Genomic DNA, 22,436 nt, shown 5'->3' on the forward strand with positions numbered 1-22,436 from the left:
CTCTGTTTTGCTTTCCTTTCAAAGCATAAAAAATTGTTTAGAGACGCTTCTATTAGTCAGAATATACCAAATATTCTTCATTTAGGATTTTATGATTTGAATGTTGTTTTACAGGTAATAGAAGACTTAGTATAGTATAATTGTCTAATCCTAAGAAAAGCCGGGCGGTGGTGGCACACGCCTTTAATCCCAGCACTCGGGAGGCAGAGGCAGGCGGATCTCTGTGAGTTTGAGGCCAGCCTGGTCTACAAGAGCTAGTTCCAGGACAGGAACCAAAAAAAAAAAAAAAAAAACTACGGAGAAATCCTGTCTCGAAAAACTTGTTATTTAAGTTTTAAATATGCGCCTTGTAACTCCTGATAGAGTCTGAGCAGTGCAGTTGTCATTGCCTGATGTTGTCATTTCTCATCTTTCTTTCAAGGATGCTTGACTCCTGACAGTAGTATATGCTCTCGGCACTGAGAAGGAAGTCAGCCTGCTCAGTGCAAACGCCCTAGTCACCTTAATATACCCTTAATACACCCGTTCCTCAGTCCTTGAGGAAATCCTGGCTCCACACTGAACTAACTGTAGGTCCCAACTCCTGGGGTACTGCTCGGGTGGGCGTTTAGTGAGCGGATCCACACTGAACTAACTGTAGGTACCAACTCCTGGGGTACTGCTCGGGTGGGCGTTTAGTGAGCCAATGCAGCTTTGAAACTGGAGGTCAGAATGAGGCACACAGGACGGTGCTGGAATGCCTGCTTGCCTGGTGACCCAGGGGCACACCCACACCCTTTGTAAAATAAGCTGCGGCTCTTTAATGTAGCATCTGAGAATGGCTACTTTCTGTAATCTGCAGACACTGGCTGGATGCCTGCTCTGATGGTGCTCTGCAGTGCGGCTGAAGTCCAGAAGTACCCAGGGCCGTGAACTTAGTAGAGTAGCGAAGGTGGCAGGGAGAGTCTGCAGGTCTGCAGGTCTCAGCACCGACTACCTAGAGTACTGACTTAGAGAAGCACTCTCCCACAGAGTCACACCCAGCCAGTGCTTTCTGTTTCTCTGTTTCCAATAAAGAGCAGGAGCTGGAGTGTTTCCCAGAGTTGGGAATACAGAGGGCAGATATCAGAAAGGGGCAAAGGTATCGTCACTAGCTCTTGTCAAAGCCTTTTTAGGCTTTGTGTGGGCACTTTGTGGGATGAGAGAGAGGAAAACATGCAGTTGTGCGTGTGTGGACATCAAAGGAGGGTGTCAGATGTCCTACTCCGTCCCTTCTGCCTTGTTCCCTGAAGAGGCTCTTCCACTGAGCCTAGAGCTAGGTTAGCAGTCCCAGCAATCCTCCTGTCTCTGTCCCACTCCCCGTATGCTGGACTAACAGCCTGTATGGTCAGGCTCGTCTTTTTCCATGTGTACTGGGGATTTGACCTCGGGTCCTCGTGCCTGCTCGGCAGTCGCCTTTGCACGCTGAGCCATCTCCCCAGCTTTCCAAAACTCTCTTTCTTAAATGAAACTTAACCCTACCCTGGTGAGTGTTTGATAGACACCTCTGCCCCTCTGCTCCTCACTTCCCTATCCTAGCTCTCTGTCTTGTGGGTACCCCCACCTCAAGAAAGCCTATATAATAAGCAGTTCCTTTAGAGAGGTAGAAACAAAACTAACAATGAGTTAGTATAAATTTAGAGATTTTCTGTTCTCTTACTGTAATGTTTTAAACCCCCTGAACAATGTAACTTGGAAAGCTACACGCTAGCTATTGTTAAGACATAAATGTGACACTTAAGGTACCATACCCACCCTCGCCGTGATGAGTAAAAGTCGTCCTTTCTTTAGCTTCTCACCACACCAGTGCTTAAATACATCTTAAAATGTTTTCCTCATGAACTCCAACAGTCCCTCATTTGAAACAAAACCTAAATGTATAGTTACGGAGGAATCGGGAGCTCATGCTTCACCGCAAGCGTGCTGGTGGGCAGGTGGGATGACTAAGCCAGGACTCGCATGGTAGGAAAGAGCTCACTCCTGCAAGGTGTCCTCTGCCGCCCGCCACAGGCATGCACACCCGCACACACGCATGCGCACCCGCAGGAAATAAATGAGTGGAAAAGAAAAGCTTAAGTGTCCTCATGGGTGTTTGAGGATTGCGATAATCAAGAGATAAGGCGTGCTGTAAAGTGTTGGGTCTGGGGCACTGTGTAAGTGGCTTCCCAAACCTCATTTCTTCTGGGCAGGAAAACAGCCTCAGCTGAAGTAAACCTAGACCCAAGTGACTCGGATTCATCCTTTTGTTTAGATGAATATAAATACTAATCTCTTCCATTTTAATAATGGGGAAACGTTTTTGCACCTCACCGCTGATATTTCAAACATTCATTTCTCATGCCGACCTACATAAACTGCATGCACTGGTTAGGAAAATTAAAGCATGAGTTAAGTAAGATCCTCCATGAGTCACGCAGAGTTCAGTTGTAACTCTCAAGGACGGTCTATGGTATGAACCAGTGCCCAAGGGAACGAGGCCACTTGGGAGTTGCAGTACACATAAACTCCCCTGCACCCCATCAGTCTTGATGGAGCCGGTTTCAGCTGGGCGCCCAGTCAGCAGTGGTGTCTGCCTGTGAATTTGTTTGCTTGGTCTCACTATCCAAGACTGGCTCTGTGTCCAGATGGGTCCAGACTTCCGATCTGGCACGTACCACCATGTCCAGGAGATAGTTTCTAAATAAGAGAAGAATTGTAAAGCCCCACAGATTGCTGTGCTCCCCGACTCTGGCTCGTCCCAGCCCTTCCCTGTGCTCCAGGATACTCTGGTCTGGTGTCTGCCCATCAGCCCTGGATTCCTGAACTCAGAGGAGCCTTCTCATACCTTTGGCTCTCTGTCCGTTAATAATTTTTAGGATTGCTACTGCACTTGTCCATTGGTGCCCGAGTCTAGTATGTTTAATAGCCGCATTTGAAATTATCCTTTCAGTTGTTCAGACCTTCACTTCATTTTTTAATTTAAAAGTGTTAAGGTGTCTCATGCTTTACATATTAGTATTAAGCGATGATTTTTTTGTTTTGTTTGTTTTTGATTTTCGAGACAGGATTTCTTCGTGTAGTTCTGGCTGTCCTGGAACTCACTCTGTAGACCAGAATAGCCTTGAACTCAGAGATCCACCCACCTCTGCCTCCCGCTTTCTGGGATTAAGGGCCTGTCCCACTGCCTAGCTTATGCAATGAATTTTATAGTAGCTACTGCTGCTCGAGTATTTGTGGTGTGATACTTTTTAATGGTTTGTGCTTCGTAGCATCCCTTCAGGGTATGGTGCAATACCTGCATTTGACTATTACTAGTAAAGCAAGGTGGCAGGCAGACCGCTGCTCTTCACTAACAAAACTGTTTCTGCCGATAAACAGATCTTTTCTTCTCTCGTGGAATGAAAATTGGTTTGCTTAAAAAAAAAAAAAAAGGTATTCTTTTTTCCCTAGATGCCAAATTTGAGCCTAAGTTTAGTCATTTGCATTTTGGGGACCATGTGCCTTTTCTTTCATTTGGATATTTCTTGTTCTTCCTTCATGTATATATTTTGTATTTTGATGAGCAACAAATTTTTGGGTTTTTTTCTTGAAATAAAAATAGACTTGCTGTGATTTGTTAGGTCTTACGATTTTCCTTTATTTCTTGTCTTGTTTGAAGCCATACATACTTTCATTTTCATATTTCAAAGAGTAAGTCAATGCTTAAATCAGAAACAAAACTATTTGTCATGACCCAAAATATTAGCCAGACCTGGTTTAAAAGACCTTGATTTTAGGAAAATCATGATCTTACATTCTTGTTAGCATTACAGAAAAATAAGACTCCCTCTGCAAGTGAATATGGCTGAAAAAGATGCATCCAAGTGTAATGACAGTGTCCTTTTCTCAGGGCCGTGAGCACTGTAGGCTTCCCATGGCCAAGATGCGCACTGGTGATTAGTTGATAGGAATACTCTGTATAGCACTCTGAGGAACAGTGAGTTTATGGGCATCCCTGTAGACCCTGGATGAAGGGCTACTTACAAGAATGTAGTAGACCCCAAAGCAACCCATATGGATGATGGCTTCCCTGTATAACAAGGATTTTGGTTGGTGGTGGTAGCTTTTAGCTATATAACAGCTTTTTTAAGTGCTAATTATTATATTTTTTTCAGAAGACCTTTGGTAGTAATTCAGATAGAAATATATCTTATTTTCATCTACATCTTCTAATGACTTGGAATAACAAATTAGGTCTTAAAATTTATGCTATACTTAAGTGTTACTAACCATAAGAGATATTGGCAAGAAGTAAATCTAGTGAACTCTCCCTTTTACTGTATTAACTGTGTGCTTAATTATGCAGTGCACATGATACAGCGGTGAGCAACACTTAAAAGAAAAGAAAGGGCATGTTCAAAATATACAGGAGCCAGTTAGGGCGTGTGATGCATGGCGTGCTTCTGATTGCCTGGACAGCAGGAAGGGAGGTGAGAGCCTGGAAAGGCATCTTAGGGAAGGAGGCATGGATGGCATAGGTCAGAGAAACAAGAGGTGACAGTTGTGAAAGACTGGAGGTGACCCACAGGGATGGTTTCATCTTTCATCCCAATATTTCAACCAGCTAGTGTGAAAAAGCTTAAAGTTTTACATTATATGTTTTATCACTGTATCAGCTGCCAAATACTACTTCATGAAAATCAAGAAAGTAGAACTCCAGATGATCTTGGGTCTTTTGCTACGGCCTTCTTAATAATAAGAATATTAAAGACCAAAAAGTTTATCTAAGGAGCAGTGTACTGCATTCACACAGACATTACCACGTTCTCACACGTACACAGATGTAGACAGCCGTGGCCACATTTCCACCGTGCACATACACACACACACACACACACACACACACACACACGCACATAAACTCTCAAATGCGTTCTCACACACGTACAGACATGTTCACTCAGTCTGTTAGTTTCGTCTGCTGGGATAAGATATTCTAACCAAAAGCAGCTTAGAGAAGAAAGGGGTTTGTAGCCTTCACGGCGGGAAGCACGGCAGGAGCACAAGGCCAGCCTGGCACTCAGCAGCATTGCACCCACAATCACATACAGGAGGAAGCACACAGTTTTACATAAAGATCAGCATGACTGACAATTCCAGCAAATTGTTATTCACTGAACCGTTTGAAATATTCTGTTAGCCACGAGAGCCATCAGGAGCAGGCACTGGCGTAAAGAAAGTCCAGACCTCTCCGAAGGAAAGCCATTAAACCACACAGAAATACAGAACCGGATGTAGTTGCCCCTTTACGCCACAGACACACGGGCTCTCTAGGGCAGAGCTGATGGAAGGCAGCAGCCAGGAAAGACTGAGCCTGGATCTGTTTAGAGTGGAGTTCAGAGGTCAGTCAGAAGCACTTGTGAGTGTCCTCACCGAAGTCACCATTGCCTTTAAGTCTGAGGTTTTAATCCAAAATACAAATTTTCTGTCAAACTAGTATTTGGAGCATTTTTTCTGAATTAAAAAATAAAACAATGTAGTGTTTTAATAATTTAATTCATTATTTGTTAACATGGGGAAGGAACTGTGTTTCTAATGGAGAGTAAATGGGGTTAATAGCAGCAGCCTGACCTGCGTTCTGTCCCCTCCAGAACTTAGATATCAAGTCTCTAGCTTGCATTCTGTTTGTGTCTGGCGGCAAAGCTGTAAGAAGTGAGGAGTTAAGTCCTGTAAGGCTAGAGCCACTTCAGTGTGTTTGGACCTTTAGGGTTTTTTTTTTTGGTGGTGGGGGAGGGCATTGTTTGGTTTTGAGACAAGTTCTTCAAGTAACTAAATCTGGCTTTCAACTCTTGATCTTCCATCTATAACCTAAGTACTGGGATTACAGACATTCTGCACTGCCCAGTTTATATATTTTGAATAAACAAAAATCAATTCAAAAATTCTAAAATCTTCCTGGTAATTTTGAAACCCCTAAGCTTTGTGTTATAAATGTTTACATCTGTGGCCCCACCCAACCCTTGTGATGTTGCCATCTGCGTGTCCTTTCTTTGGTTCATTGTGTTGGTTATGTTCCTCCTTTTGTTCCATTTGCAAATATATTGGAGCAGGTCTAATTCGTAAGTATTCAGGGATAATTAAACAGAAGTGTCTTGTTTGTGGTATGGCCTTTGTCTTTGAAGCTGTAGTAGAGGTTAACTCTGCCATTATAAACTGAGCACGGCCCCACGGCCTGCTAGTGAAATGTTGGCTCGCTGGAGATCTGTGTTCACTTTATTTCTCAGTGTTCAAATTCATATCCTGCTGGGCAAGGGCTCTACCACTGATCTGCACCAAAGCACAGCTTTTGTACTTTCTTTTTGCACATTCAAACAAACCAACAAAAATTACCATCATGTGATGAAATCAGACCTTATATTTATTACTTCAAGAAAGACAGACTTAAAGTCTGTGAGTTCTGTGGATGACTTTTGTGATCTGTGAACCAGCCCTGGAAATGTAACCAGGGAAACTGACTAAATGAAAGATAATATCATCCCACTTTAGCAGGAAGATGAGAAATAGCCTTGAGTCTATAGAATCCTAAGGGAGCCAGTTGATTAGAGTAGATGGTGAGTCTACAGCTAACACAGCTAATTTGAACGAATACTGAATAAAAGTTTCTTGGGCAGACAAATTATGAACCTATGGACTTAGAACCTCACTCCCACAAGAATTTCTGTGCACTAAATTCAAGGCCAACTTACAAAGTCTCAGCTCTGTGTCTGTCAAGACCTAAGCAAGAGGGCGGTCAGAGGTTTATTTTTTTTTTTAAATTTATTTATTAAGGATTTCTGCCTCGTCCCCAAAACCGCTTCCCATTTCCCTCCCCCTCCCCCGATCAAGTCCCCCTCCCTCATCTGCTCGAAGAGCAATCAGGGTTCCCTGACCTGTGGGAAGCCCAAGGACTGCCCACCTCTATCCAGGTCTCGTAAGGTGAGCATTCAAACTGCCTAGGCTCCCACAAAGCCAGTACGTGCAGTAGGGTCAAAAACCACTGCAATTGTTCTTGAATTCTCAGTATTCCTCATTGTCTGCTATGTTCAGCTAGTCCGGATTTATCCCATGCTTTTTCAGACCTAGGCCAGCTGGCCTTGGTGAGATCCCAATAGAACATCCCCATTGTCTTAGTGTGTGGGTGCACCCCTCGTGGTCCTGAGTTCCTTGCTCGTGCTCCGTCTCCTTCTGCTCCTGATTTGGACCTTGAGATTTCTGTCCGGTGCTCCCGTGTGGGTCTCTGTCTCTGTCTCCTTTCATCGCCTGATGAAGGTTAATATTCCTGAGGATGCCTATGTGTTTGTCTTTGGATTCACCTTATTTAGCTTCTCTAGGAACATGAATTATAAGCTCAATGTCCTTTATTTATGGCTAGAAACCAAATATGAGTGAGTACATCCCATGTTCCTCTTTTTGGGTCTGGCTTACCTCACTCAGGATAGTGTTTTCTATTTCCATCCATTTGTATGCAAAATTCAAGAAGTCCTTGTTTTTTACTGCTGAGTAATACTCTAATATGTATATATTCCATACTTTCTTCATCCATTCTTCCGTTGAAGGGCATCTAGGTTGTTTCCAGGTTCTGGCTATTACAAACAATGCTGCCATGAACATAGTTGAGCATATACTTTTGTTGTATGATAGGGCCTCTCTTGGGTATATTCCCAAGAGTGGTATTGCTGGATCCAGGGGTAGGTTGATCCCGAATTTCCTGAGAAACCGAAACACTGCTTTCCAGAGTGGTTGCACAAGTTTGCATTCCCACCAGCAATGGGTGAGTGTACCCCTTTCTCCACAACCTCTCCAGCAAAGGCTATCATTGGTGTTTTTTATTTTAGCCATTCTGACAGGTGTAAGGTGGTATCTTAAAGTTGTCTTGATTTGCATTTCCCTGATCGCTAAGGAAGTTGAGCATGACCTTAAGTGTCTTTTGGCCATTTGAAGTTCTTCTGTTGAGAATTCTCTGTTCAGATCAGTGCCCCATTTTATAATTGGGTTGATTAGCCTTTTACGGTCTAGTTTCTTGAGTTCTTTATATATTTTGGAGATCAAACCTTTGTCAGTTGCAGGGTTGGTGAAGATCTTCTCCCAGTCAGTGGGTTGTCTTTTTGTCTTAGTGACAGTGTCCTTTGCTTTACAGAAGCTTCTCAGCCTCAGGAAGTCCCATTTATTCAATGATGCCCTTAGTGTCTGTGCTGCTGGGGTTATACATAGGAAGTGGTCTCCTGTGCCCATGTGCTGTAGAGTACTTCCCACTTTCTCTTCTATCAGGTTCAGTGTGTTCGGACTGATATTGAGGTCTTTAATCCATTTGGATTTGAGTTTTGTGCATGGTGATAGATATGGATCTATTTTCATTCTTCTACAGATTGACATCCAGTTTTGCCAGCACCATTTGTTGAAGATGCTCTCTTTTTTCCATTGTATACTTTTAGCTCCTTTATCGAAGATCAGGTGTTCATAGGTTTGTGGGTTAATGTCAGGGTCTTCTATTCGATTCCATTGGTCGACTTCTCTGTTTTTATGCCAATACCAAGGTGTTTTCAATACTGTAGCTCTGTAATAGAGTTTGAAGTCAGGGATGGTAATGCCTCCAGACACTCCTTTATTGTATAAGATTGTTTTGGCTATCCTGGGTTTTTTGTTTTTCCATATAAAGTTGATTATTGTCTTCTCCAGATCTGTGAAGAATTTTGATGGGATTTTGATGGGGATTGCATTGAATCTATAGATTGCTTTTGGTAGAATTGCCATTTTTACTATGTTGATCCTCCCAATCCAAGAGCAAGGGAGGTCTTTCCATTTTCTGGTGTCTTCTTCAATTTCTTTCTTCAAAGACTTATAGTTCTTGTCAAGTAGATCTTTCACTTCATTGGTCAGGGTTACCCCAAGGAATTTTATGCTATTTGTGGCTATCGTGAAAGGTGATGCTTCTCTGATTTCCCTCTCTGCTTCCTTATCCTTCGTGTATAGGAAGGCAACTGATTTTTTGGAGTTGATCTTGTATCCTGCCACATTACTAAAGCTGTTTATCAGCTGTAGGAGTTCTTTGGTAGAATTTTTGGGGTCGCTTATGTACACTATCATATCATCTGCAAATAACGAAAGCTTAACTTCTTCCTTTCCAATACGAATCCCCTTGATCTCCTTATGTTGTCTTATTGCTATTGCTAGAATTTCAAGCACTATATTGAAGAGGTATGGAGAGAGTGGACATCCTTGTCGTGTTCCTGATTTTAGTGGGATGGCTTTGAGTTTTTCTCCGTTTAATTTAATGTTAGCTGTTGGCTTGTTGTAAATAGCTTTTATTATATTTAGGTAGGACCCTTGTATCCCTATTCTCTCCAAGACCTTTATCATAAAGGGGTGTTGAATTTTGTCGAATGCTTTTTCAGCATCTAGTGAAATGATCATATGGTTTTTTTCTTTCAGTTTATTTATATGGTGGATTACATTGATAGATTTGTGTATGTTGAACCAGCCCTGCATCTCTGGGATGAAGCCTACTTGATCATAATGGATAATTTTTCTTATGTGTTCTTGGATTCGGTTTGCCAGTATTTTATTGAAGATTTTTGCGTTGATGTTCATGAGTGAGATCGGTCTGTAATTCTCTTTCTTGGTTGGGTCTTTTTGTGGTTTTGGTATCAGGGTAACTGTAGCTTCATAAAAGGAATTTGGCAATGACTCTTCTGATTCTATATTGTGAAATACATTAAGGAGTATAGGTATTAGTTCTTCTTGGAAGTTCTGGTAGAATTCTGCATTGAAACCATCTGGTCCTGGGCTTTTTTTCGAAGGGAGATTTTTGATAACCATTTCTAATTCTTCGCGAGAGACCGGTCTGTTTAGATCATTCACCTGGTCTTGGTTTAGCTTTGGTATATGATACTTATTTAAAAAAATGTCCATTTCTTTTGTATTTTCCAGTTTTGTGGCATACAGGCTTTTGTAGTAAGATCTAATGATTCTCTGAATTTCCTCTGTGTCTGTGGTTATGTCCCCCTTTTCATTTCTGATCTTATTTATTTGCGTGTTCTCTCTCTGTCGTTTAATTAGTTTGGATAGGGGTTTGTCGATCTTGTTGATTTTCTCCAAGAACCAGCTTTTTGTTTCATTGATTCTTTGGACTGTTTTCTGTGTTTCTATTTTGTTGATTTCAGCCCTCAGTTTTATTATTTCCAGTCTTCTACTTCTCCTGGGCGCGTCTGCTTCTTTTTTTTTCTAGAGCTTTCAGGTGTGTTTTTAAGTCCCCAATGTATGCATTCTCCGTTTTCTTTAAGTGGGCACTTAGTGCTATGAACTTTCCTCTTAGCACTGCTTTCATTGTGTCCCATAGGTTTGAGTATGTTGTCCCTTTATTTTCATTAAATTCAAGGAAGACTTTAATTTCTTTCTTGATTTCTTCCTTGACCCAGGTGTGGTTCAGTAGTTGACTGTTCAGTTTCCATGAGTTTGTCGGTTTTTTGGGGGCAGCGTGGTTGTTGCCTTCTAACTTTAATCCGTGATGATCTAATAAGACACAGGTGGACACTGATATTTTTTTGTATCTGTGGAGGTTTCCTTTGTTTCCGAGTATGTGGTCAATTTTTGAGAAGGTTCCATGAGCTGCAGAGAAGAAGGTATATTCTTTCCTATTTGGGTGGAATGTTCTATAGATGTCTGTTAAGTCCATTTACTTCATTACCTCCAATAATTCTCTTAATTCTCTATTAGGTTTCTGTCTGATTGACCTGTCCCTTGGAGAGAGAGGTGTGTTGAAGTCTCCTACTACTAGTGTGTGTGGTTTGATGTCTGCCTTGAGTTCTAGTAATATTTCTTTTACATAAGTGGGTGCTTTTATATTAGGGGCATAGATATTCAGGATTGAGACGTCCTCCTGATGAATTGTTCCTGTTATGAGTATAAAGTGACCGTCTCGGTCTCTTCTGATTGATTTTAGTTTGAAGTCAGTTTTGTTAGAAATTAGTATGGCCACACCTGCTTTTTTCTTAGGACCATTTGCTTGAAACACCTTTTCCCAACCCTTTACTCTGAGTAGGTGCCTGTCTTTGTGGTTGAGATGTGTTTCTTGCAAACAGCAGAATGTTGGATCCTGTTTTCGTATCCAATCTTTTAGCCTGTGCCTTTTTATAGGTGAATTGAGCCCATTAATATTAAGTGATATTAATGACCAGTGGTTGTTTACTCCAGTTATTCTTATTGCTTTTGGTAGTAGAGATTGTGTGTCTCCCTTCTTTGAGATGTGCTCGTGAAGGGTCATTAGATGCCTGGGTTATTGTAGGCAGCGTTGGCAGTGTTGGATTCCTTGGGTTGCGATTTTCCTTCTATTACTTTCTGTAGGGCTGCATTTGTGGCTACGTATTGTTTAAATTTGTTCTTATCCTGGAATGTCTTGTTTTCTCCATTGATAATGAACGATAGCTTGGCTGGGTATAGTAGTTTGGGTTTGCATCCATGGTCTCTTAGCTTCTGCAGAACCTCTATCCAGGACCTTCTGGCTTTCATAGTTTCCATCGAGAAGTCAGGTGTAAGTCTGATCGGTTTACCTTTATAAGTTACTTGCCCTTTTTCTTTTGCAGCTCTTAATATTCTTTCTTTAACCTGTATATTTTGTGTTTTGATTATTATATGGCGAGGAGATGTTTTTCTTTGATCCAGTCTGTTTGGTGTTCTGTATGCTTCTTGAATATTTAAATGAATATCTTTCTTTAAGTTGGGAAAGTTTTCTTCCATAATTTTGTTGAAAATATTTTCTGGGCCTTTGAGCTGTGACTCTTCTCCTTCTTCTATTCCTATTATTCTTAGGTTTGGTCTTTTTATTGTGTCCCATATTTCCTGAATGTTTTGTGTTGAGAATTTGTTGGCTTTGCTGTTTTCTTTGATCTGTTCGTTTATTTTCTCTATGGTGTCCTCAGCATCTGAGAGTCTTTCTTCTAGCTCTTGTATTCTATTGATTATGCTTGTTTCTGTAGACTCTGCTCGTTGGCCTAGATTTTCCATATCCAGCTGGTCCTCAGTTTGTATTTTCTTCTTTGCCTTCATTTCAGTTTTCAATTCTTGAACTGTTTCCATTACCTGTTTGATGGTTTTTTCTTGGTTTCCCAGGGTATCATGTACGTATTTACTCATTTCTTCAAACTTTTTGTTATACTTCTCATCCATTTCTATAAGGGCATTTTTTACATGTTGTTTAAGGGACTCTATTATCTTCATAAAGTCAATTTTTTCCACTTCTTCTGTGTTAGGTTGTTCAAATACTTCTGTTGTAAGATCATTGGGTTCTGATGTTTTCATGTTGTTTTTCGGATTATTGGGTGAATTCTTGCCTTGGCGCCTGCCCATCTCCTCCTATTGATCCTATCCAATGGGTCCTTTAAAAACCGGATCAGGTTTCCCTGCTGGCCAAGGGCTCCGCTTACAAAATGCCCTCACTCTCTTTCGTGGTTCCTGCTGCAGGCCAAGAACCCTCTCACCCCTCCGAAGGATCTTCAGGACAGGACCAGGCTCCCCTTGTTCCAGTGACCTGGCCAACCAAAGGCCTACCTCTTTGATTCAATTGTAGTAGGGCGATCTGCTCTCCTTATTGCACGCCTGTCCCCGCCGCTTGGGTCAGCCGCTGCGCTGGTCCCCGAAAGCCTCTTCCTGTATGCGGTGTTGCTCCGCTGCATCTGGCCACCGCCGCTCCGCCTCTGTGCGTCCGGCCGCGCCGCTGCTCCGCCTCTGTGCGGTCAGAGGTTTAAAAAGCTGGGCTGGTCCAGCCCTCCAGTCTTCTCGAGCCACTGTTAAAAGCATCCCAGAAGATCAACCACTGTGTCCCTTTTCTTGGCAGTCTGTGCTCGTCTGTGCTCTGTTGTGGAAGCTGCTGGGGATGCGAGCTGTTCAGTGTGTTTGGTCCCTTACAGTGGCTTGTTTTTGTTCATTGTTATTTGGCTTCATCCTCAAACTCCATCATTCGTGTTGAGATAAATTTTTATTTTTATACTTTTATGCTATTTTTTCCCTTTAAAAACCTTTGTTTGACTTTTTTTGAGAGTGTAATACATATGTCCAAAGTATTTGGGTTGTGTTTACTATTCACTCTCCCGATTCCTCCCAGGTTTACCAGCCCCCACTACACACATACCTCTTCACAACTTCCTGTCCTGTTTTGCCATTTGTTTGTTTTATAACCCACCAAACCTAATTTTTGCTGTCTATATACTCATGGTTATGGGGCAATCTCTAGAAGATGCTCGACCTAACACTTCTCCCATGTTAGAAACAAACGATGAACAATTATAGTGCCACACAGAGCAAGGGCAGGCCTTTCTGTAGAAGGGGTACAAGATGGCTCCCTCTTTTACCTCTGACAAAGGTGACTGCACCTCATCCTTCCAGTGGGAGGTTGACTTAAGTCTGTTGCAGTTGGCTAATTGATACAAGGGAAAAAGAATGTCCAGGAAATAAAAGTCCTGCTCATGCTAACTACCTTTAATATTAAAGAAATAAAAACCCTGTTTCTCATAATTTCCCGTCTTTCTCACCCCGCCCTGTAATTATGTCCCCACTCCATGCTGGAATCTTGACTGGCTTGATCTTATGTGGGCAGTCACAGCTGCTGTGAATCCATGCATCCAATGGCCCTGTCACATCCCAAAGGAATTGTTTCACTTCCCAATCTCTTGACTCCTACCATCCCTCTATCCCTCTACCAAATGGTCCCTGAGCTCTGGCAAGATACATGATATTGATATCACAAAGGCTGGACATTCCAAACTGACTTCCTACCTTCCCAGACAAACTCACTGGTGAGGTCTGGGAGCTGCACTAGTCTGTGGGCACAGCGATATGAATTTAGAGGACAGTGTCTACTGACTAAATAATAGCAGTGGTTTTCCCTTGGGGCTGATGAGCTTCTCCAGCCATGATCTCGGTCAGATTTACAGCACCAGGCTTATGTTTCCTCCTCTGGAGCAGGTCCTAAGTCCAGCCAGAGATTGGTCGGCTAATCCCCTAGCCTTGTTATAGTTTAAGAGGGGAATCTTTATACCATTAGCACGAATAAGATTTAAATCTACAAATTATTGAATTCTTAAATTCCTTTTTTTTTTTTACAAATTCTTTATTGATTTAGTTATAAACTGGGCTATTACACCTATGCTCATAGTCTTTGATTCTCTCAGTGAAGAATCAGGTCTTTGGTATGTGGTAGTGGTGGTGATGGGCCCTTTTAAGAACTTGGTACATGAATGAGTAAACTCATTCATAAACATAAACATAAACTGTAGTTTATGTGCACAAGAACTCTGGGAAACAGATACAGTTCTCTTTCTCGTGTTACAGCGAGGAAATTGATTCAGAACTGCACAGGAGCACTAGAGTTGGACACCACCCCTAGTCATCTGGCTCCAGAGGACAGGGACTGGAGGCTTTAAACCTGTGTTCTTATGCGCAGGTCAGAGTCATTGGATAAAGTACATACAGTCTGGGAAGGTTTTGCTGGCATATTCGTTTTAAATCTCATTATGTGGGACAATGTAAAGCCTAAATAAGACAACTAAGTAGCACAAGTGCTTTTCTAAAAATTACGTTGGCGTTCTCAGAAATGCATTATTGGCTGACTTCTTTCTCTTTAAAAAGGTATTCTAAAGTTTAAGCTCCCTGCCCTTTGTATGGCTTTGGATCTCTTCATGTCCTAGCTTCCCAAATGGACAGAGTGCATGGAGAGGCTGCCGCACTCCCTCTGACAGAGGGCTTTGTTGAAGGGATGCCTTTTAGCTTCACGCATCCTTACATGGTGCTCTCACCACTGACAGAAGATACCTGTCACACATGAAGGCACTCTTCGTGCTCACAGTAAACTGATGTCTGCTGTCCTTGTTTTACCAGCCCTCTGGGTTTGTGGAGGGTGTACTGTCCTGCACTTGATTATCTATAACAAAGGTAATTCTAGGTTAGGGTTTCTCAGGCAATTGTCAAAAATCACCATGGAACTTTTAAAAAGCACATTACCAAGTTCCACCTCAAATTCACCAGATCTCTCTCAGATTTTCTCTGAATTTGTATTTTCAACAAGCTTCCAAAACATTGGGGGGCGGGGTGAAAAGCACCATTCAAGAGATTGCAGGAAGTAGACGCATTTCTTCAGGCATTGTGAGGGCCACCTGACAAATTCAACCCCTGCTCTTTTGGGGAGGCTGTATTAACAGGGAAGATAATGTTTGTGTAGAAATAGCTGTAATACAAAGTGAAAATAAAGAGCTTCCTTCACTGTGAAACAGCTACTTCCAGAAAGTAGAAGTCAGAGATATTTTAGAGGCTTTTGTGTTTTGTTTAATGCATAGAATATATTATTATATAATTTTCTTTTAATGTTTGTTTCATTAGAGCTCTCAGATATTATTTTCTGAGACAAGGTCTCATGTAGTCCAGGCTGGTCATAAACTTATGATCCACTGCCTCACCTCTCTAATCCTAGAGTACAGGTGTGCACTACCACACCTGGCTGCTCGTCAGTCCTAGGATTACAGGTGTGCACCACCACACTTGGCTGCTCGTCAGATGGTTGTCATTCAGCATACAGAAAGGACTCTAAGTTTGCTTCTCTTTTCCTCACTGGTTCACAGGCATAATTTATGGAATTTACATAATTTGTTAAGACAAAAGCAAAATTGTTCATAATTTTAAAGCTTGCTGCATCTAAAACAGGAGGCAAGTCTTGCCTTCTGTAAATTTTCAGCCCTCTTGGATCTTCTGTGTGAGTCTTCTTCTGGGGATTGTCAATTTCAATGGCATAGAACCACTTATATGGAGAGCTGAATACAGGCCTCCTCTTGTTCAGCTGCCTTCTTGGTGTTGATGTGGGCAGAGTTGTCTTCTCAGATAACTGTCACACACTCAGATTTTTCTGTTAAAAACAAAAGTCACATTTCTTACTACCTACCATCATGCTTAGTTTATGGCTCACTAGGAAGTAATACTCTTAAAAGTGTGTAAAGATAGATGAATGGAAAAGGAAAATACACACACCATCATCATCATCATCATCATCATCACCATCATCATCAATCCAAACGTGTTAGGTAGTATGGGAAGCCAAGTCTAGAGAGATCAAGTAAGTGTACCAGTCCACACACTGCAAAATTCTAGAAAACTGAGATTCTAGATCATCACTGACCTGTTGGCTTTTGTTATCAAGGGGTATGTGAGTTTGCTGACCATGGTTAAGTACTTTTCTTTGAGACAGGCAATGAACTTGCTAAGGTTTGCACTGAACCACTGATCCCCACCCTCCACCTCCCAGGTGCTGGAAATATGCTGAGTTATCAGTGTTGAGAACCAAAACTCGGGCTTTATGTATGCTAGGTGAGCACTCTACTAACCAAACAACATTTTCAGGCTCCAAGAGTTGAATACTTGCTGCACTGATTCTTCTGGAAGAATACAGAGATAATGTAACTCTGGTCAGACCCTGGGCAAATAGCATGTCTCCTGATGACCCAGGCCTTTCCATAGAAGTTATCCATACCTGAGAAGGAGGGGCACTAACACATTTGCTGTGCTGGGTTTTGATTTTTGTTTGGTTGCTTAGTTTGGTTTTCTTTCTTTCTCCTTTTTTCCTTCCTTCCTTCCTTCCTTCCTTCCTTCTTGTTTGCGTTTGTTTGTTTGAGACAGAGTCTCACTATGTACATTTGACCTGGAACTCTCTGTGTAGGTCTGCTGGCCTGAACTAATAGAGATACACCTGCCTCTGCCTCCTGAGGGCCAGGATTAAAGATGCGGACTTTACTACACCTGGCTTGGTTTGGTTTCTTGAGGCAAGTTCTCACTATGTAGACTTGGCTGACCTGGAACTTGTTATGTAGACTAGACTGGCCTCAAACTCATAGAGATGCACCTTTCTCTACCTCCGGAATGCTGGGATTAAAGCCATGTATCGCCATACGCAGCTGTGCCTATACATATTATACTTGATTGTATTAAATCATGCCATCCAGTTTCCGTCTTCAGCAAACCTTCGCGATACTGCAACCTCTGTGACATAGGTACAGAAACTGTGGGTCAGAGAAAGCATCCAAGCGCTTTCTCTGCAGAGCTCAGACCTGCACCCACGTTCATGAGGATTCTAGCAGTGGACTCTGTTCTGAGAGCGAAATGTGAAGGAGCCACATTAGGTCAATATAGGTTAGGAAAAAGGGCCAAGCAGTGCTAACGATCCCCAAGATGTAGAGTGCGCCCTGAGACCCGAGCTCCAGGAAGATCATGGCAGCCCTCATGTCTAGACAGGAATACACCTGAGGTGCTAAGCCAAAGAAATGTATATTAAAAACAAACAAACAAACAAACAAAACCAAGTAACTGGTTGGATGTTATAGGAAAGAGGCAAAGAGGGGTCTGTATGAACAGAAGCTGATTGAACAATTCACTGATAGTGTCGGAACAGAGTCCAAGTGGAGTCATCCAGGGGGAATTCTGAGTGCTTGTGAGAAAACTCCAAGAATCCAGTCTTGGAACCTCAGTTCCTTCAATCCCAGAGTTGTTCTTGGAGTGTGTTTTCATGCTCCTCCCAGGTGCAGCAGATAGGAGTGAGTTCGCTTCAGCTGTTGTTACTTATGCCTTTATGGAAAAGGCTGTTTTGGCCACCTGTGGCTTGTCCTTGTGGTTGAACACCTTACTTTTGCGAGTCTTCTTAACCCTCAGTATAAATTATCTGATGCTCTGAATAAAGTTGGCTATTGCATGAAACTTTAATCTGCCTCATTTTAAGGTCCAGCTCTTGCAGGTTCCCGCGGCCAATGAGAGCCTTAAACAAGAGCACAGTGAGAACAGAGGGAGGCTCCAGAACACAGGCTGCAGCTCCTCCAGTCCCCCGCTCCGAGCTAACCTTCAATCCCAGTCCAGAACACAGGCTGCAGCCCCTCCAGTCCCCCGCTCCCAGCTAACCTTCAATCCCAGTCCAGAACACAGGCTGCAGCTCCTCCAGTCCCCCGCTCCGAGCTAACCTTCAATCCCAGTCCAGAACACAGGCTGCAGCCCCTCCAGTCCCCCGCTCTGAGCTAACCTTCAATCCCAGTGCCTGACTCTTATGCAGCTTCTGTTGTAACTGCTGTTTGCTAAAGAGTTAATAGTCTTGTTATGTAATTAATTTGTTTAAACAAAAACAGACTGTAATCATATGTCTCGCATGGGGGAGCACTAGAAAATATGACTAACTTCATTGTTTTTAAGTTTTATCAAAATCCATTGACTTCTGTTATCAGAAAAAAATAACTTCAGAAAAGCTGAACAGCCTAAGTGTTTACTTGGTAAACCATTCATAACCTTTCAGAATGTAATCCGACCACGGGGAGAGTAGGTACATTGCTTACTTGGTGGCCATCCACAAACCTTCAGACACTGGGAAGAGTAATCATATGGTTTACCAAAGTTATTTCCCAGTGAATTTTCTGAAAACACTTTTTTAATTTTTTTGTTTATGTAAAATAAATTTAATTTGAAAATTGAATAATAAATGTGGTATAGCAGATGGTAGTAGAGACCACTTGGCTAGCATGCCTGAGGCCCTGGGTTTGATTCCCAGCACTCCATAAATAAATAAATAAATAACTTATGGTGTTGAGGTATCTCATCCTTTAAAGATTTATAATTTTAAGAGCTGGAGGGATGGCTCCGTTTTTAAGGGTGTGTATTGCTCTTGCAGAGGACCTGAGTCCGACTCCCAGCATCCACATTGGGCAGCTCACAGCTACCTGAAAGTACAAGGGATCTGGCGCCTCTGCTCTCTGAAGCACCAACACACATGTCAGCATACCCACACATAGACATACACACATGCGTAACTCAAAAATAATAAACATAAATAGATTTTAAAAATCTACCACCAATAGAAAAAGAAAAAGATATGATACCTGGTTTGACATTTTTTTTAGTTCACTAATGCTTTTAATTGACAAAAATTAAATGGTTGTTTTTGGTCTTTTTTTTTTCAATGTGATGTTTTATTTTTGCTAGTTGTTTATTTTTTGAGTGAAAGTCTCATCCTTGCCGCTTCTGTGAGTTCAGCCTTTTCTGGTTTGTGTGTAAACAAGATGATGCAATGCCTTCTTGTCTGACTTATGCCATGGCACATGACAACTTTCAGGTCTTCCAATGTTTTTATGCTTTGGTGCTGCTACAGTCTGCCCCAGATGTCAAGAACTTTGCACGAGGAAGTTCATCCATGTTGCTTCTGTAAATGTTTACTTTAATTGAGACATTTAATTTTAGGAGGAAAAATAGGTATCTGAGTTTTTCCTCCTTAATACTTTGGCTTTAAAATAAATGGTAGTTTTAAGAATGGCTTGTTTGGATTTCAATATTAAGTACATTTTTATTCTAGCATAAACTATTTAAATAGTGGAGTGTGGTGGTACACCTGTAGTCTCAGCACTTGGAAGTGATGGTAAGAGCATCAGGACCAGGCTTGACTATGTTATTCCCTGTCTCAGAAAAGCAGTGAATGAGTACATTGAGAGCTGGGAAGATGGTTCTGTTAGAAAGTTTACCGTCAGAAAAGCTGAGTGTGCCAGCACTGACTGCAGTGGGGCTGGCGGCAACCGAGCCCTGAAACTCATTTGCCTGCCAGCAAGGGACCCTGTCTCAAAAAGTAAGGTGGAGAATAACCGAGGAAAGACACCTGACATTGACCTCTGACCTCTGTAGGCAGTCTGCACACATACATATATGTGTATACCTGTACACATGCATATATATTGTTAATCTTACAGGTTTCAAGAGAAATACCACTGACCCAAATTAATTAAAGCAAATAATTAATTGAAATGAGCTTTCTTTTTTATTCATGTACACAGGCTGTCTCCCTCTGAAGGCAGGGTGTGAGAGATCGGCACTGGCCGTGGGTGAGATAAGGGTTTTTATAGCTCAGGAGTAGAGGTTTCAAAATGGGGGATTTGGCAGGTAAACAGGTGGGGTTACAGAAGTAAGACACGGTGATCATAGCAAGGAGGCCACAGCAACAGGTAGTCAGTATGACCTTTTGAAACACAGCGTGGTTGCTGTTTTCTGGAGCAAGCAGTATAGAACCACTTGTAGTTGAGGGTATAACATGTTAAGGTGGGGCATAGCCCAGTCGTTGAGAAATAGATTTAATCATAAACAGGAATGAATCTAGTTTATAGTTTCTATAAGATGGCTTTCAAGTCTAAGATGGAAGCAGCCTGGTTTATCAATATACCCACATGAACATGTCCTTATACTACATATTAATATATACACTAAATAAATAAGAAAAGTAAAATCTTTAAAGGCAGCTTTAAGTTGAAAATTCTGATACACCTGAACATCAAATAAAACTATTTCTTAGCCAGACGGTGGTGGCGCATGCCTTTAATCCCAGCACTTGGGAGGCAGAAGCAGGTAGATCTCTGTGAGTTCGAGGCCAGCCTGGTCTACAAAAGCTAGTTCCAGGACAGGCTCCAAAGCTACAGAGAAACCCTGTCTCCCCAAAACAAAACAAAACAAAAACAAACCAACTATTTCTAACATACCAGTGTGAACTTTCGAGCCTTGAGTCAATCAAAATGAAAATTAGAACTTGCATTTCATTTTCAGCCTGTTCAAGTGTGACCCGCAGAATTAATGGGATATTTTTCTTGTTCTTTAGGAAGTACCAGAGGGGCACCAGGGTCCGGCTGCGACTTCTGGATCTTGAGCTAACATCTAGGTTCCTGGGTGCAACCACAGATACAACTATACTGGAGGCCGATGCAGTTCTCTTAGGACTCCAAGAGAGCAGAGACTCAAAATCAAGAGAGGAACAACTCAACAAGTAAATGGACTGTGCTTGGTTCAGTCAGAACAAGCTCTGTTTTGAGCCCAGACAGCTGTCAAGAATGCAGTTAGAACACTGTGAATAAGTGATTGAATAAAGTTGTAACAAATCAAACTCATGGTGTCTCTTCCCTGTTACAGTTATTTCTGGCCTCACTCCACCCCCTTTTCTACCCATTTTTTTTTTGTTGTTGTTGTTGTTGGATTAGGGTAATGCAAGCAATCCTGAGATTGTCTAATTCAGTTAGTGCTTTGACTGCTATCTGGACAGGTGGGGTGATTCTAGCCAACAGTGAACAAGTAACACAAAACAGCTGGCCTCAATGTGGAAAGTGGACAATATCTAAGAATAATGTGTTGTGTGTTAGTTGTTCATACTCAGGAGAAAAACAAAGCAAGGATGGACTACAGGGTTCCAAGTACAGATTGAAATTTAAGTGTGGTCAGCACAAGGTCACAAGAACAATCACTCAAAGGGACTTGTGGAGAAAATAAAGCCAAAGGAGTCTCTGGGAGAGCATATTTCCACAGAGGCGGTGGCTGGTGTTAAAGCCCTGAGACAGGCCTGGGCCTATCCAGTTCAGAACCAGGAAGGAGCCATCATGGTGAGTGTAAGAAGAGGGGAGGTGGTTGCAGAGAAGCAAGGGGGAGCATATATCCTTCTGCATTTGCCTGGTGTGATCAAGAGGGAGGCTTGCTGGAGAGTTCTTAAAAGAGTAGGAAGTACAATCTGCCTGTTCCTTTGGCTGGACCCCTTGAGCAGATTGCCTGAGTAGTCTAAAAATGAACCAGGCCTGCCAGAGTGAGACATGTCAGAAGACTAGCGATCATCCAGGTAAGAGAACTGGGAAAGTAGAAGGGACAGGCAGAGCCAACAGGGTTTCCTACACAGTGAATATGGGTTATGAGAAAAGGAGTGAGAGGTGTCTTACAATTTGCAACTGAACCCTCCCTTAGCTGAGTTAGGGAGGAACAGATTTGAGAAGACTGAGTTCCAGAACTCAGTTTGGAACATGTTGAGGTACTCACTGGCAGCAGTTAGTAGTGAGTCTGGAGCTCATGAGATAAAAGGTAAAAACTTGAATGCTTTGATAATTTATCCTGTAAGTTTAAAAAAAAAGATGACAGGGGACTGGGAAACACCTTTGATTCCAGCATTCAGAAGGCAGAGGTGAGTTGAGACTAGCCTGGTCTACATAGCAAATTCTAGGCCAGCCACAGCTACACAGTGAGACCTTGTCTCAAAAAATGATGGAGTATGTATATAGGGGCCAAGCTGATTAGTCTGACCTAAACAGTTTCACACAAGACAAAAGTGTCATTTCACCAGGGGAGGAAGATGGATGGATTAATCTGGAACTAGCATGTTGGTCAGAATGTCTCTTGTGGTGCCTGCACCACCTGGAACCGCAGTCAGGCAAGGGCCTGGGGATAAAAGAACACACAGAGACATAGGTCACTCTTGAAACAAGAATGCCGTTTTATTATGTTCCCAGACAGCTTATATAGTGCTCTCCTTGACTAATGGCCGTACCCTAGCTCTGGGGATTTTCTACTGCAAGTCTACCAGGAACCACTTCCTTGCTTTCAAGAACTCATGAGGGTCTCGTGCT

General features: G+C 42.2%; 1 protein-coding gene across 1 annotated transcript in view; it reads left to right on the forward strand.

The window, feature by feature from the left end:
- The window catches only part of LOC121432360 (28S ribosomal protein S28, mitochondrial), a 138,460-nt gene extending 117,527 nt beyond the window's left edge, over window positions 1-20,933 (forward strand). Inside the window, exon 3 of the mRNA XM_041630234.1 lies at window positions 20,657-20,933. Coding sequence (XP_041486168.1) covers window positions 20,657-20,825 — 169 coding nt within the window. The 3' untranslated portion in view covers window positions 20,826-20,933. The remainder of the gene's footprint in view (window positions 1-20,656) is intronic.
- Window positions 20,934-22,436: the final 1,503 nt, after the last annotated feature.

Source organism: Microtus oregoni, unplaced genomic scaffold (assembly GCF_018167655.1).
Source record: "Microtus oregoni isolate MIOR12 unplaced genomic scaffold, Mior012 000034F_ref0000314, whole genome shotgun sequence".
Taxonomy (NCBI): Eukaryota; Metazoa; Chordata; class Mammalia; order Rodentia; family Cricetidae; genus Microtus; species Microtus oregoni.